Source organism: Symphodus melops, assembly GCF_947650265.1.
Source record: "Symphodus melops genome assembly, chromosome: 20".
NCBI classification, from domain to species: domain Eukaryota; kingdom Metazoa; phylum Chordata; class Actinopteri; order Labriformes; family Labridae; genus Symphodus; species Symphodus melops.
The window spans coordinates 6,233,982-6,247,280 of NC_136710.1; the positions used below are offsets into that span (position 1 = coordinate 6,233,982).

At 43.9% G+C, this 13,299-nt stretch overlaps 1 protein-coding gene across 2 annotated transcripts in view; it reads right to left on the reverse strand.

Annotated features, from left to right (window-relative positions):
• Positions 1-13,299, reverse strand: part of LOC306841203 (protein phosphatase 3 catalytic subunit alpha) — a 61,504-nt gene that overhangs the window by 16,496 nt on the left and 31,709 nt on the right. For both annotated transcript variants that reach the window (XM_079370926.1, XM_079370925.1), the window contains exons 3-8: positions 9,930-10,054; positions 9,235-9,346; positions 8,621-8,766; positions 7,626-7,765; positions 4,007-4,084; positions 2,858-2,952 (exon numbers count right to left, since the gene is read on the reverse strand). In XM_079370926.1, coding sequence (XP_079227052.1) covers positions 2,858-2,952; positions 4,007-4,084; positions 7,626-7,765; positions 8,621-8,766; positions 9,235-9,346; positions 9,930-10,054 — 696 coding nt within the window. The remainder of the gene's footprint in view (positions 1-2,857; positions 2,953-4,006; positions 4,085-7,625; positions 7,766-8,620; positions 8,767-9,234; positions 9,347-9,929; positions 10,055-13,299) is intronic.

Genomic DNA, 13,299 nt, shown 5'->3' on the forward strand with positions numbered 1-13,299 from the left:
TCTCAAGAAGTCCATTCCTGTTCCTCCATCGTCATCAAACTACAAAGCTAGAGGAGGAGAACGAGAGGTTATCATGGTTATGTAAGGTTTAACAGTTGTGAGATGGATCTCACCACCATGTCCTTCGCTGTCTCGGGGGTGTAATAAAAAAATCAGCGTCAAAAAGGTGGGCAGCGACGTGTCATTTAGCATTTATTCAGTCCAAGCACCACAAGTTGTTGGGATTCAGTCGTTGGCTTTGGAGCGCGGTCGATAACGACGCAGCAGAAAACGTTCCATTAATACGAAGCCGCGAGCGATATCCAACGTTCAACTGCCAGCGACACCTCCGACTCCATCTCTCCCGACTGTGAGCGCTCCGAAGTGCTACATCACTGCTGCTGTGTTTTCATTTAACGCAGCTTCACTGTCAAGCGAAGGGGTGCAGAGGTCAGAGCGCTGACGGACAGCTGGTCAGCGCCTGACACTTACTGCAAAGCCAACAGTTTGACTTGGAAGATAAACGAGTGATGGACGGCATCTAAAGGCAGAGTTTTTATCTTTATTTTTTTATTATCTCACCCGGAGAGAGTCGTTCTTGTTGATTAGCCTGACTCAGCTACGACTCAAATGTACTTCTGGCGGAGGAGTTTATTCCTCATTCCGCCGCCGCCTCCTCTCTGACTGGAAGTGCCCCTCTCTACATTCCCCCCCCATGTGGAGACATTTCATTGGTTAATCTGGCCAACTCCCAGCGCTGTATTGATGGGACCTGCAGATGCCTATTCCCTCCCCCTATTAGATTTATGTGCCCGCTCGATTGGCCATCAATCACAGAACACGCTCCGTGGGCTCTGAGATCCGGCGAGAAAGCAAAGAGCAGACCGATCCATTACAGAGGCTTTTGGTTCTCCCAGTGAACCCCACCCACATGACTGATTAGAAGTGCATCAACAGGACTGATAAGGCGGTTTTGGTTAGCTGTGCCTGATTCATGAAATCCTGGCACCCTTTGGGGAAAAAATACTTCTGGTAAAGTAAACGATTGATAAAGTCAAGTGGCAACCATGCAATTACATAACCACAACTTTTTAAGAGCCCTAACATCAAATCTCTGGCAAGACCTTTAGCTCGAGGGATGTTTATTTGCTCGGGAAGAGCTCTCTTTCTGCAGATGTATTTGTATTTTAAGCCAAAAAAACTGACTTCAAACGCATTAAGCTGAAGAGAAAAGTGTGTTTCATTTTTAAAGCAGCGGGCGCGTGACGGGAGAAATAAAGAACCTGCCGCCCCTCCTGGTAAGACACACCTTTGTGCCTCAATGAAGTCGGTTTTTACAAACGGAGGGATATTTTTTTTCCCCCCCTCTCTTTCTGATAAACACACTCGCTCCCTCTCAGAGGCATTTTATCAACAGCGATCAGCCAGCTCCAGCTCAGAGCAGGGTGTGGACGGAGTCATTTTAGGTACTTCGACTGTTCCTTATTGAGCTCGAGAGGTGCAAATGATTTGCCAGGCAAATGGTTGCCAAACTAAAAAAAGACAGGCCCTTGACATCACTGTGTTTGCTTGTTTGTTTGTATCATGTGTTGGGTTGACTGTGAGCCCTGGGAAGATTAGTTGGCATGGAACGAATGGGGTGCTAATAATAAACACATCAGGTACAACCCCCCCACCCCCCAAACTGTCCTGACTGTGCAGAAAGCAAGGCATGGAAGCAGCTCCTGAGAAAAAAACCAAAAAGAAAAACAGGATCAAAAGCCTCCTAATATCTGAGATCAAGGAAACACAGGTGAAAAAAAAGACAGCCATTGCTCCCTTGTGTAATCCGCTCACACCAGCAGCACTGCAGTACAGAGCTCTGTTATGGCATTTCATCATGAGAGGAGGAATTACAAAACAGCACGCACCAGCACCATCACTCTTTCCTTCCCATTTCCATTTCCTGTGGTTCGCCCATCGCCGCCCTCCATCCACAACGTGCCCCCACAGCCAAGTCAGATACTGTCTGTTCTCCAGGGGAAAAGTGCTGACTCAGCACAAAGGCAAGCCTATTTTGCTGCGTGGGCAACGTAGCGCCGCATAGGGCACCACGAGGTGCCAAGTGAACCCGCGCCCAGCCATTTTCCTGTCCAGCTACATCCCTGAATTGACCTGACCGAAAATCAGCGTCACCGACACCTGTAAAACATGAAGACTGTACGAACATGGAACACATGGTGTGTTGTTTCACTTGCTGTGGTTACAGGTGATAATTGTTAATAATCCAGGATAAAGCTCGTTTTTTGAGAGTGGCCTCGTGAAGACAGGCTGCAGGCACTCTTCATCATTTTATACATGAAATTGTATTAATAACGTGCGAGTGAAAGCCAAAATGCAAATGCTCCTCTTTAGTGGCTTAGAGTGGTGTTAAAGCAGCCAAATTCTCTTTTTTCTGTTCATCTTTTAAATCGTGTGCACCCTTCAAAACTGCATTTTTAAAAAGCCCTTTAAAGCGCCGCCATGAAATATTATTTAAACATCAGAGACACATCGGTTTTCCTCTCACAATACCACCAACACAAACTTAAATGTGTGTATTCTTCTGGAGCTCGTGCACAACGACAAGGAGAAGAAGAGAGCGAAGTACAGAGAGTCAAGCAAGCAGCAAAAACTTGTTTTTAATAGAAATGATGCGACAGCCTCGTAATGAAGTCCAGCCTTCATCATGCCTTTGTACTTACACATTCAAATCCTCAACGTGGTTAATATCGGTGTCCCAGTGAGGGATTTCAAATTGAGACCCGTTGTGACATGCACACACGCACACACACTGAGATACGTTTATCACATCCTGCTGCTTCCTTTAAATTCAACATTAATAATTCCTCCTCCTTACCTTTGTTGTTGTAGACATCTAGGTAGTTGGGTGCTGAGAAGATGGTGATAAGAGAAGGGAAGCCAGTGGTCTGACTCTTTCTGTACATGCGGTATCTGGTAAATATCCAAAAAAGAGCAAGAGTAAGCGTCAGTAAACATCACATTCATGCATTAATCATTGGTGTTCGGCCCCTCTGGAACAGCAGTGACAGCTTTTGTGGCCTCGTTTTTTTTTTTTTTTTTTACTTCGGCTGTTTGTCTTGTGAGCAGATTCATCAGCAAGGGGAGCAACTGGAAGGCCGCCTCAGGAGAGCAAATCCCTGTTGCAGGTGAAACATGCCCTCCAGAGTCGTCTCGCTGAACCGACTCCACGTTCAAATCTAACTGCTGTGATGTCACTGTGCTGCGTTTGGTGGTTTGGATGCTTGGAATGAAACGAGAGTTGTCAGTAAACAGTACTGACTCACCACACCTCGCAGCAAGTGTTTGTAGATTTTTATTTTTTTTTAAAAAAAGGAGGAAAAGAAACACAGAGACGAAACTCTGTCACGTTATATCTCGTGTGGTTCAAGGCGGCTCGGAGCAGCAGCCTCATGTGAGACGTGGGGAGGTTGTCCCATGTGGCCACACTGTGGGAGTGCAGCGGTAAACAACGGTGCGCTGTGCATCCCACCGCCCTCGACCTCCCTGAGAGGCTGATCAGCCTGACATCCAGACACCTGCCCTCAAAGTAAAAACATCTCTTCAAAGAAGCTTTGCGACGCCTCCGTTGAAGATCTAGAAATCCCTGCTTGTTCCTGACGAACACGAGATCAGAGAACGTGAATGTGCTTGAATGTAAAGTTGACAACATAAACTAAATGTGAACTTTTAAAGAAGAATTCTGCACAAAAAGTCAGACTTGCCACATCGCATCTGGACGGCCAACTCCCCAAACTGGGTTCAGTTTTATGAACTCGCCTTCTGTCAAAGTTCAGCACACACTCAACATGTTCTCCAGACGGGCTCGACACAGCCCAGGGTGCACCGGGGGAAGGGGTGGGGGTGGGGGTGTGTGTATGTGTGTGTGTGTGTGTGGGGGGGGGGGACTCTTCATTTAATACCTGGGTCTGAATGGCTGCGCCGTGTGACAATGTGACGGGAGAAGATGAAAGGCCACAACACTCACCCAGCATCCTGCGCTTCATGGGCCCGGATGACAGATAATAAGTTATTGTGTTGTAGAAAGTCACAGACTGCAGGGTAGCTGTTGAATGAACGAGACAAACGTTTGGTTCAGTCACACATCAAGAAAAAAAACTCAAGAGCGATCGATGGAAAGAACTAAATAAGTCAGGACTATTATTGATCAGTGTTCACAAAAAAAACAAAAACCATCAGGATCTACAGTTCTGCGTTGGAGCTACATGTTTACACAAACTGTGTGTGTGCGTGTGTGTGTGTGTGTGTGTGTGGGGGGGTCTGCTTAAAGAAGGGTCTCTAAAAGGAGGCTCTAAGAATCTTATGTGAACAACAGATCTTTAAATGTCTAAAAAGGCAGCGTTTTTGTCAGCAAAGCTTCAGTGACTCATTCTGTAAATACTAAGACACAATATGCTAACGTTTGAAAAACACTTTCATACCCAAAGAGGAGTAGGTGTGACGCTCCTTAAGTGGTGGATTTTTTAATTTTTTTTTAAAGAATGAAACGAAACAAGAACAACAACAAAAAGAGTCAAGTATGACACATGATTCACAGCAGACTGTTTCTTCAAGAAGAAGAGAGTGTTCGAGTGGGTTTTATGCTCATGCTGATCTATTCAGCCCGTGTGCACGGAGGCCAGAAAAACCTCACAGCCAATTATCAAACCGCAGTACTCCAACTTCCGTGGTGTAACCTTTAACTCCTCACACCAGCTTCTACTCGTAATATCTCTTTGCTCATCACGAGGCAATAAAGCCAGAATGAGAAGCTTTTTCTTAAAGAAAATGTTTTTGGAGATTCCATGTTGTTAATAAAACTGTGTAATTGCACCTCAGGGGGACCAATCAAGTTTTTGGCATTGAATGTTTTTTTTGTTTTTTTTTGAGCACCGCCTCGAACAAACTGGATTTAAATGGGGGTACAGTCATTAGAAATGTGTACGTCAAACTTTTGACCTGGTGATTAGTTTAATCAGTGGAAATATAATTTGGCATGCTATCAGGTAAACAAAACAAAAAATGGCGCAATCAGAGTCTATAAACAAACACAAATAAAAAACGAGACGGTCATTATTTGTGATTCAATGAAGAAGTATAGAGTTGTTGTACAAAATACAGGTAATGGTTCGGGATAAAAGTTCTGTAATGAAAAGCTAAACGCCCCTGCAGAAATCAGTGCATGACAATAAAACAACACCCACATGCAGCGATCAAAACCAAACTTGCATTTCAGCTTCTGATAAAAATGAGGAAACTTTTTTTCCCCCCTGCAAATGCTGCTAAAAAAAAACAAAAAAAAAAACGTTATCTTTCTCTCTCCAATAGAAAAAAAAAAAAACCCTGTTGAGGTTTCTGGATGACTGGGCCAAGCTGATATAGAGTTTGGGTAAAGATTGATACAGGGAACATTCTTATGGCAGCTTTATAGCTTCTCCTAATGCAAAGTGCTTGGAGCAGGCTTGTATTAAAGTGTTATATAAGCAAATTAACTTGGCTTGTTTTTTTGTTTTTTTTTCTGTGTGCAGGCTTATCTGAGAGCATGCTGCAGAGCTAAATGATCTTTAATTCAAATAGTGCGAAAACCCTTCATGGGACACTGAAATTGAAGAAGCCAGGATTGGTTCATTAACAACCCTAGTTGGTGCAGACATGACACACACACACACACACACACACACACACACACACACACACACACACACACACACACACACACACACACACACACACACACACACACACACACACACACACACACACACACACACACACACACACACACACACACACACACACACACACACACACACACACACACACACACACACACACACACACACCTGACAGTCACGACAAACATCTGGTGGAAGGGGTGTACAAAAAAATAAAATAAAAAAGGGGGGAGGAGAAGGAATTAAAAATTCAATGAGGTTTTTTTTTTTATTTAGAAGGGGGTAAAAATGAGTTTTCCTGCAGCAGATGCAGAAACATGCCATATGGAGCTTGAGATATATTATGGCCTAGTTTGTTTTTTGGGCAATTTTGCATTTGGAGTTGAGAGCACCTCCCATCTGTCTGACCAGAGGGCATGGATGTTAATGAGCTCCTCGGACGACATGAAAAGTGTCGCAAGAAATGCCTTCATCGTGTGCAATCGAAGCAGCGTTTCTGTACATGAAAGATCGACGTTTTTAAGGCTCTTACCAATCATTGGGATTTACACTGATGAACGAAAGATGTTAAGAAAATCGCTCCAGGCTGCTGAGTGGGAGCCAAAAATAAAACCGACTATACTCAAAATATTTGCAATTTCATGCCTGACTTGTGTTTGTAAAAGTGTTACAAGCGTGCCCACTGCGCTGGGGGAAATTATTGGTTACTGCAAGACAGCAGCAACAAAGAAGCTGATGTGTTTAAAGGGAGGGGTGTTGAGGAATGGCTCTCTCTCAGCTCGGCTTAAAGCGTCTCATAAATTCTGAATGCCAGTGTGATGCCAATTAGCGAGCGACCCCCCCCCCCCCCCCCCCCCCGGGGGCAGACGACGTGGAGGACACTGATGAAAACAAGACTCCGGAGGAATTCGGACCAAATGACAGAAGGTTAAGCAGGACGCTGGTGCGGTACAAACATGTGACGTGTACGTCATGTGAGCTGGTCATGTGACCACAATGTGAGAATTTTCCGTTTGGTCTAAAATGACTACATTAGAAAGGTTGTTTTGAACCCAGAGCAAGTTTGTTGATCTGCAGTGTGGTGGATCACAAACATCACAGCGAAAGATGCCGCCGCAAAGCTGCAACCACGGCAGTACAGGGAGTTCATTTCAAAGTACGTCTATTAAAATACTATTAAGTCTGTCGTTATGAAACACCTGTTATTAAAGGAGGAAAATGCACATCAGGAAACTCCGGACGTCTTTGACTATTTCTGCTGGCTCGCCTGAGGCGCGCCGGGGCCAAGCGAGCGTCGCTTAGGCCGTAATGAGCGGAGGGAGCGCCGAGCGCACTCACAGACAGGACTGTGCCTCGCGGTAATGTGCCACTTCATTACATTCTGTGACAGTGTGAGCTGCCCGCTCCGAGCACTTCCTCCGTTTGTTCAGTTACTCAGCTCAATCGAAGGCAAGGAGGGTTACATAAACAGCGGTGACAGGCTAAGGAGGAGGACTTTTGGACTACTTTAACGCACGCTATGTTCTTACAACTCTTAATCGTCCCACTCACAGAGGAGGGACTGCAGTGCTCCAAAACAAAAAGGGGATGGAAATTTGGAAGAAGGGTTTCTCAATTTATCGGCAATTCGACAGGGTGTTGGTTGTTTTGTGCCTTTATTCTTGTTTGATTACTGAAGAATTACCCGCTTCGATGTCTTTGACAGAGAGGAGAGGCAAACTAATCAGAGGACGATTTATTTATTCCAAGAGTGGACAAAACTCAAAATTAGAGGCATGATTTCAAACAGATATTTTTGATTTTCTAGACCCATACTCCAATATAAAACACACTGAGTAAGTATAAGGTGGATCACAGCGGGAGTACTTCATGTCAGGTAGAAATAAAAGCTTTCACCAAGTTTGCTCGAGCAGCCAAAGCTCCACCACTCACCTGTAGAAGTAGGAGCAGCCTCGCACTGTGTTGTGTGTGAAATGCTCTTGGCTCTTCTCGTTCCCAAAGTCCTCCAGGGGGTCGGACCACAGCAGATCGCACATTGGTCCGTATGCTGGAGGCTCTTTGAATCTGTCTAGCTGTGGAAGGAAAAGTAGGACTCTTGTCAGCCTCTTTGAGTGGAGAAAAGAAAAAAAACGCATGCTGCTGCAGAGAAAACATTTTTGCGTCTTCCTTGACAGCTGCTGCTCTTATCAATATTACCATTTTGTTACTTAGACATTTATGCTGAAGTCATTTTGTATGTAATTAAAGCTGAAAAGATATAGAGTGTGGATGACGCGACAAAAGGAAGTCGCTCATCTCTCCGTGTTTAAAAGGACTCTTTTTTGAGACGCATAAAAACTGCGGCTGTCATTGTTAAGGAGTGGTGAACATAAATAACTCTGCTTTTAGCCAAGTATAGCTCTTTCTATAACAAAAGCTCGTGGATTACAGGAGGGATAGCATGATGGACACTTCAATGGGAGCAAATTCTATTATGCATGCCCTCTGATTGCAGCCACAAAAAAATAAAAAAATAAAAAATTGGAGTTATTGAATTAGTTTGAAAGCAGGATCCAACTCTTCAACATTTTTCAATCATAGCGAGGACCGGACCCCAGTGCTTGCAATCTCTTGTGTCCCAAGTCCTGAGTCGTATTTTTTTGTAACATTTTGAGACAGATTTGGGAGAATCGCTTCATGCAAAAAGCAACTCAGGTTGTTATTTTCACAGCACATCAGTCTGCAGCGAACACAGTCTTTTCCTCATTAACTTTGAATGAATGCAGTAAATACATGAAGCAGACAGGAAGCTTCAATTTTCAACACATGCTCGATGCTTTTACAGCCATCATTGGGCACCTGCCGTTACATAAACACACACATACACACACACGCAGGCTGGAGCTGCATGAAATTACAGAGAGAATGGTCTCGAATCAGACACATACTTTCCTGATGTCGTCAAGATTTGTGATTTCTGGAGACAGTCCTCCGTGTACACACAGGAACTGCTGGTTCATAAGTGCAGCCAGGGGAAGGCAGTCGAAGGCGTCCATACATGCGTCATACACCCTCTCTGAATACTTAATTCTACCTGTCATGGGGGGGGGGAGGGAGAAACAGGGCAGGGAAAAGGAGAGCACGCCAAGTCAAACACCACAGCTTTCGTACATTGGGGCTAGTGTGCTAGACTGGGACGGAAAAGCCTCGAAAAAGGGCCAAAAAACGTCCCAAACACACTTTAAAAGCAGCACAATTTCACAGTGCTTTTGTGTTGTTTTTTTTTTGTTTTTTTTCCACCACTCTGTCTGAGTCCAACAGAAATAGTTCTGACGTGTGTAAAAATCAAGACGGGCAAGAAAGAAAAAAAAAAAAAAAAAAAAAAAGGGATTAAACCCTGTTCCAGGCTGGAGGGCACTTTTAAGTGAGCGTCTGAGGTCGGTGGTAGAATAAACATCTTTTAGAAAGAATAACTGGCTCTGTGCAGAGATTCACAAACCACACTGCTTAGACTCGATGTAGATCAAAAGTAAGAAAAATGAAGTGCAAAAGCGTTACTTACATTCCTGCTTAAATGTGAAATACTCTGTTAAATGTCTACATTCATGATTCCCACGCAGCAAAAACAGTGTTTTTGGGTAAAGGATCTTTAAGGCCCACAAGTACAGCACACACTGAAACAAAGAAGAACACAAAAGAAACGGTTAGTGTGTCATCTGGAAAGAACACTCCAAAACACATCAACGCATCAAGGCAGACTTTGTCGATTTCACCGAGCGAAAGAATACGCACGCGCTTCTGCTTCGAATTAAACATTTATGCGCGACATTTTGTGGCACATTTCAGGCTCGCTGAGAGAGATGACAAACCTCCAGAGGAGCCATCAGAAGACAGGCACGGCACACTCCATTAAAATATGTTTTATTAATAAAAGTATAATGTTCCAGACGATGAGGTGGCAGTGAATAGAGAAGTACATTGCAACCAACGTCCTAGATTAAAACACACATTTTGCTTCATATTAAAAAATCTCTCTCTACATAACCCTAAGCTACGGCGTGACATTTGCTATCCAGGCTACATTTGAAGTTATTACAAAAGCCTATTACTGCTCCAATATCAGCAGCCTGATTTGATCTGCGCTCAAAAGAAAAAGCTATTAATAAACGCAGCTTCTGTTTGGCACATGGCGTGTGTCATACTTGATCAGGCTCTCGTGAGGACAACGGAAATAAATAAAGAAACGCACGGACTTACTTCAATACTGAAATACCCTCTGTCAACGTAGTCCCCCAGGAAAAGGTAGCGCGTGGATGCTGGTGATCCTCCGACTTCAAACAGCTTCATCAGGTCAAAGAACTGCCCATGGATGTCTCCGCACACTGCAACCAGGCAGAAAAACAGATATTTATAGGAGCGGAGAGAGACTTCAGATCGTTCCATTTGAACGCAGTGACAGGAATATTTGCATCAGATGTGAAGTGCTCAGAAAACTGTGATGTTTTATAAAGGACGGGACAGAATGTCACACATGTATGTAGGGCGCAGCACGACCACGAAGAACCTGAGCTTCTCTGGACCGACGTTTGCACCGGACCCCAGGAGAGAAGGGGCCGTGAAATGAATCACACGTCAAACTGTGAGGACTTCTTGTCCTATACGGGAAACGGATAACAAGAAACTGGCTCGAGTCTCGCCTTTCCACCACATCCTCTTTTTTTTTTTTTTTTTATAACCGTGAGGTGTTTCATTGGGATAGTGAGACCTCATTTGAACAAACCTTTTACCTGCCAAACGCACTAAAAGTTCTTTGGCTGAAACCACTAAACCGCTCTCGGTCGTATCCCTTTCTAAACACGCCACGTTTAGACGGGATGCAAATCTGGCTTGTCGGAGCGATCACTAACAGATAATTGCCATGAGAACTTGCACATCATCCCAAAGTGCTGACTCTACTTCTACTGTGGCTGTCAGCGCAGAGGAATCCACTATATGGTGTCACATCCACTCTGTGCAAATACTAACAACCCAGCAGTCAGCTGTTAAATAGCATGAAGGAGGACTAATACTGCTATAAGAATCCATTTCCCATCAGAAATCGGGAGCTGCAAATCACTCAACATGGATCGCCTTCCCAGCTCCCAACGCGTGACCCTTTACTGTATTAGTCTCTGGGGGGACGAGGGGAGCAAAGGCCAAATGCTTAACCACCATTGGCTGACAGGATGCATGTGTGTGTGTGTGTGTGTAGGGGGGTCTGATTTAAAAGCCTTCGGTCACTTTAGTCGACACTTCAAAAGGTTGGTTCAATGGTCAGCTACACCTGAACTTTTCATTTATTATTGATAAACATCCTCATTGGTTTTCACCCACCGGTGGATCTATTTTAGCACCACAAAGACTTCCTGCGAGCTTTCATCAAACCTCAAATGGATATTTTTGAAAAGCAATACTTTCTGAAATGTTGGTTGTCATATTTATAAGTACATAAGTACACGAGGTTTAATGGGAGGACTAATCCAGGTAAAGAGCTCTAGGTTATAAATGAATCCACTGAAAGAAGAAGCACTTTTTAGATCAACATAATAACAGCTATTGGGAGTTTTTATTACTGGTAGCATGAGGTTTGAAGACAGTTTGTTTGTTTCTATACATAGCCTTTAATAAAAAAAAGAATAAAAACATTCAGACACTTAAGTCGAGTCTTTTCAGGAAATGGGAGCGGATCTTAGTGAGAGATTCCCTGAGAGACTTTCAGCATTTAACTGTAGCACTCTTTCTAGAACATTAAGCTAACCAGCTCGAAAACAAGACAAGACAATTTTTATCACACATAAAATGTTGGTAATCATGAACACGGGGGGTGGGGGGGGGGAATCTAAAGATGTTGTGTTTAAGTGCGAGAAACAGCTTTTAGCATCTTAATGGATCGACAGCGAGGAAGCTGTAAAAGCCGTTGACGCAAGCGAGCGATAAGCGCGGATGAGTCGTAACTACTTTTGAAATGCTGTGAATGTTTTGTGAACGGATTTGTGAGGCTGATGCCGCTTGGTTTTCATTCGAGTTGAACCCCAGTTTGACCCCGTTTTCTGGGGGTGATATATTGTTGTGTTTCACCTGGAATTGAATCCACAGACTCAGAGTGGAGGGGCAGAAAAAAACACAATGACCGGAAGGTTGGTCGTACCAGGTTGGTATACCTGTTTATTAAAGCAATATAAAGTATCAGTAACAAAGTGTACGTTAGGTTAAAGGTGGATTATTAAACCACATCTTCTTAAAACATCACCTGGAAGCTTTATTAAACCAACAACAATCAGCGATATCACACTGTAGACGATCACTGTGACGACGATGAGCAAGGTTTGAGTTTCAATGGACAATCGGCTAATTAAGTGATTAAAAACGGGTTAAATAGATTGAAATCCAATCTTTTCACCAGACTATTTGTTGATTTATGTGTTGCATCTAGCACAGAGAATTACAACAAGAGCCTGTGAAGAAGTCTTCCACAGAGGTACCCAATTAGCGGGAGCAGGAGGACGGCGTCGGAGAGCAATTATCTCCAGTTACGAGCCTCGTCAGACAGCTCGGAGAATCCGCTCTCCTCGACTGCAGCGTAAAAAACCTCCGCTTCACCGTTTGTCTTTTATTAAACCCACACCGTCTAACTGTTTAAACCCACAGTGGGGACTAACTTCAAAGGGAAGCCTTGTTATATGTGTCCAATTTCTAAAGATGTCCTCACTCCCCTGATGCAATCAAGCCAGCACTACAAACACGGTAGTGGTGGCTTATTTTAGACGGCGTGTGCCGTTCTTAAAAATGGATTACCGGTAATTGGAACAGAAATGGCTGAAACAATTCTTTTGAAATGAGACTGCTCTTTTTGAAATAACATTCTCATTTATTGGCATTTTTATAATAGAAAATGGACTGCACATTTTGACATCGGATGTTGCGTCAACATATTTCTGGTATCCATTGCTTTTTTTTTTTTTTCCCCCCAACAACTTAACTAGTCCAATCCAAGAGCTTCATTTTGCTTCATTGAGCAGGGTGCATGACGCTAACCCTCGTCATTGCTATGGAAACATTCTTTCAACAAAGGCAGCTTCTATCACTGAGAGAAGAAAAAACAAACCCAAGCTGCTGCTGACCTGATAAAGGACCTTCTGGGAGTATCACCAATGGCAACAATGCAATGTATCTATTGTGTTGAAATAAACAGATGGACGTAACGGGCGGGCATCTCCTCGGTAAAGGAGCTTTTTTTCCCTGCTGCAAACATTAACGTTTAACTGTGAGATACAATACTATCTGACGGGAGGACCAACAAGAGTGCGATTATTGTGAAAATCTATGCAGCGGCTGTATTGGTAACGCCACAAAGAGCTTTTTTTTTTTTTTTTAATGCCACAGGGGAATTAACAATGCTTTCATTTTTTTTCAGAGGGCCAGCTCTGCAGGAGGGAGTAAGTGGCTGCGATTTCACCTGAAGCGCCTGTCAAACACACTGTGTGTGTGGGAGGACTGCACCTCCAGCTGACCTTTTGGAAAGCAGTCACTTGCTGGCAGAGAAAACAGCGGGGTGACACGACAACAAGTGAGAGTTAAACTCTGGCCG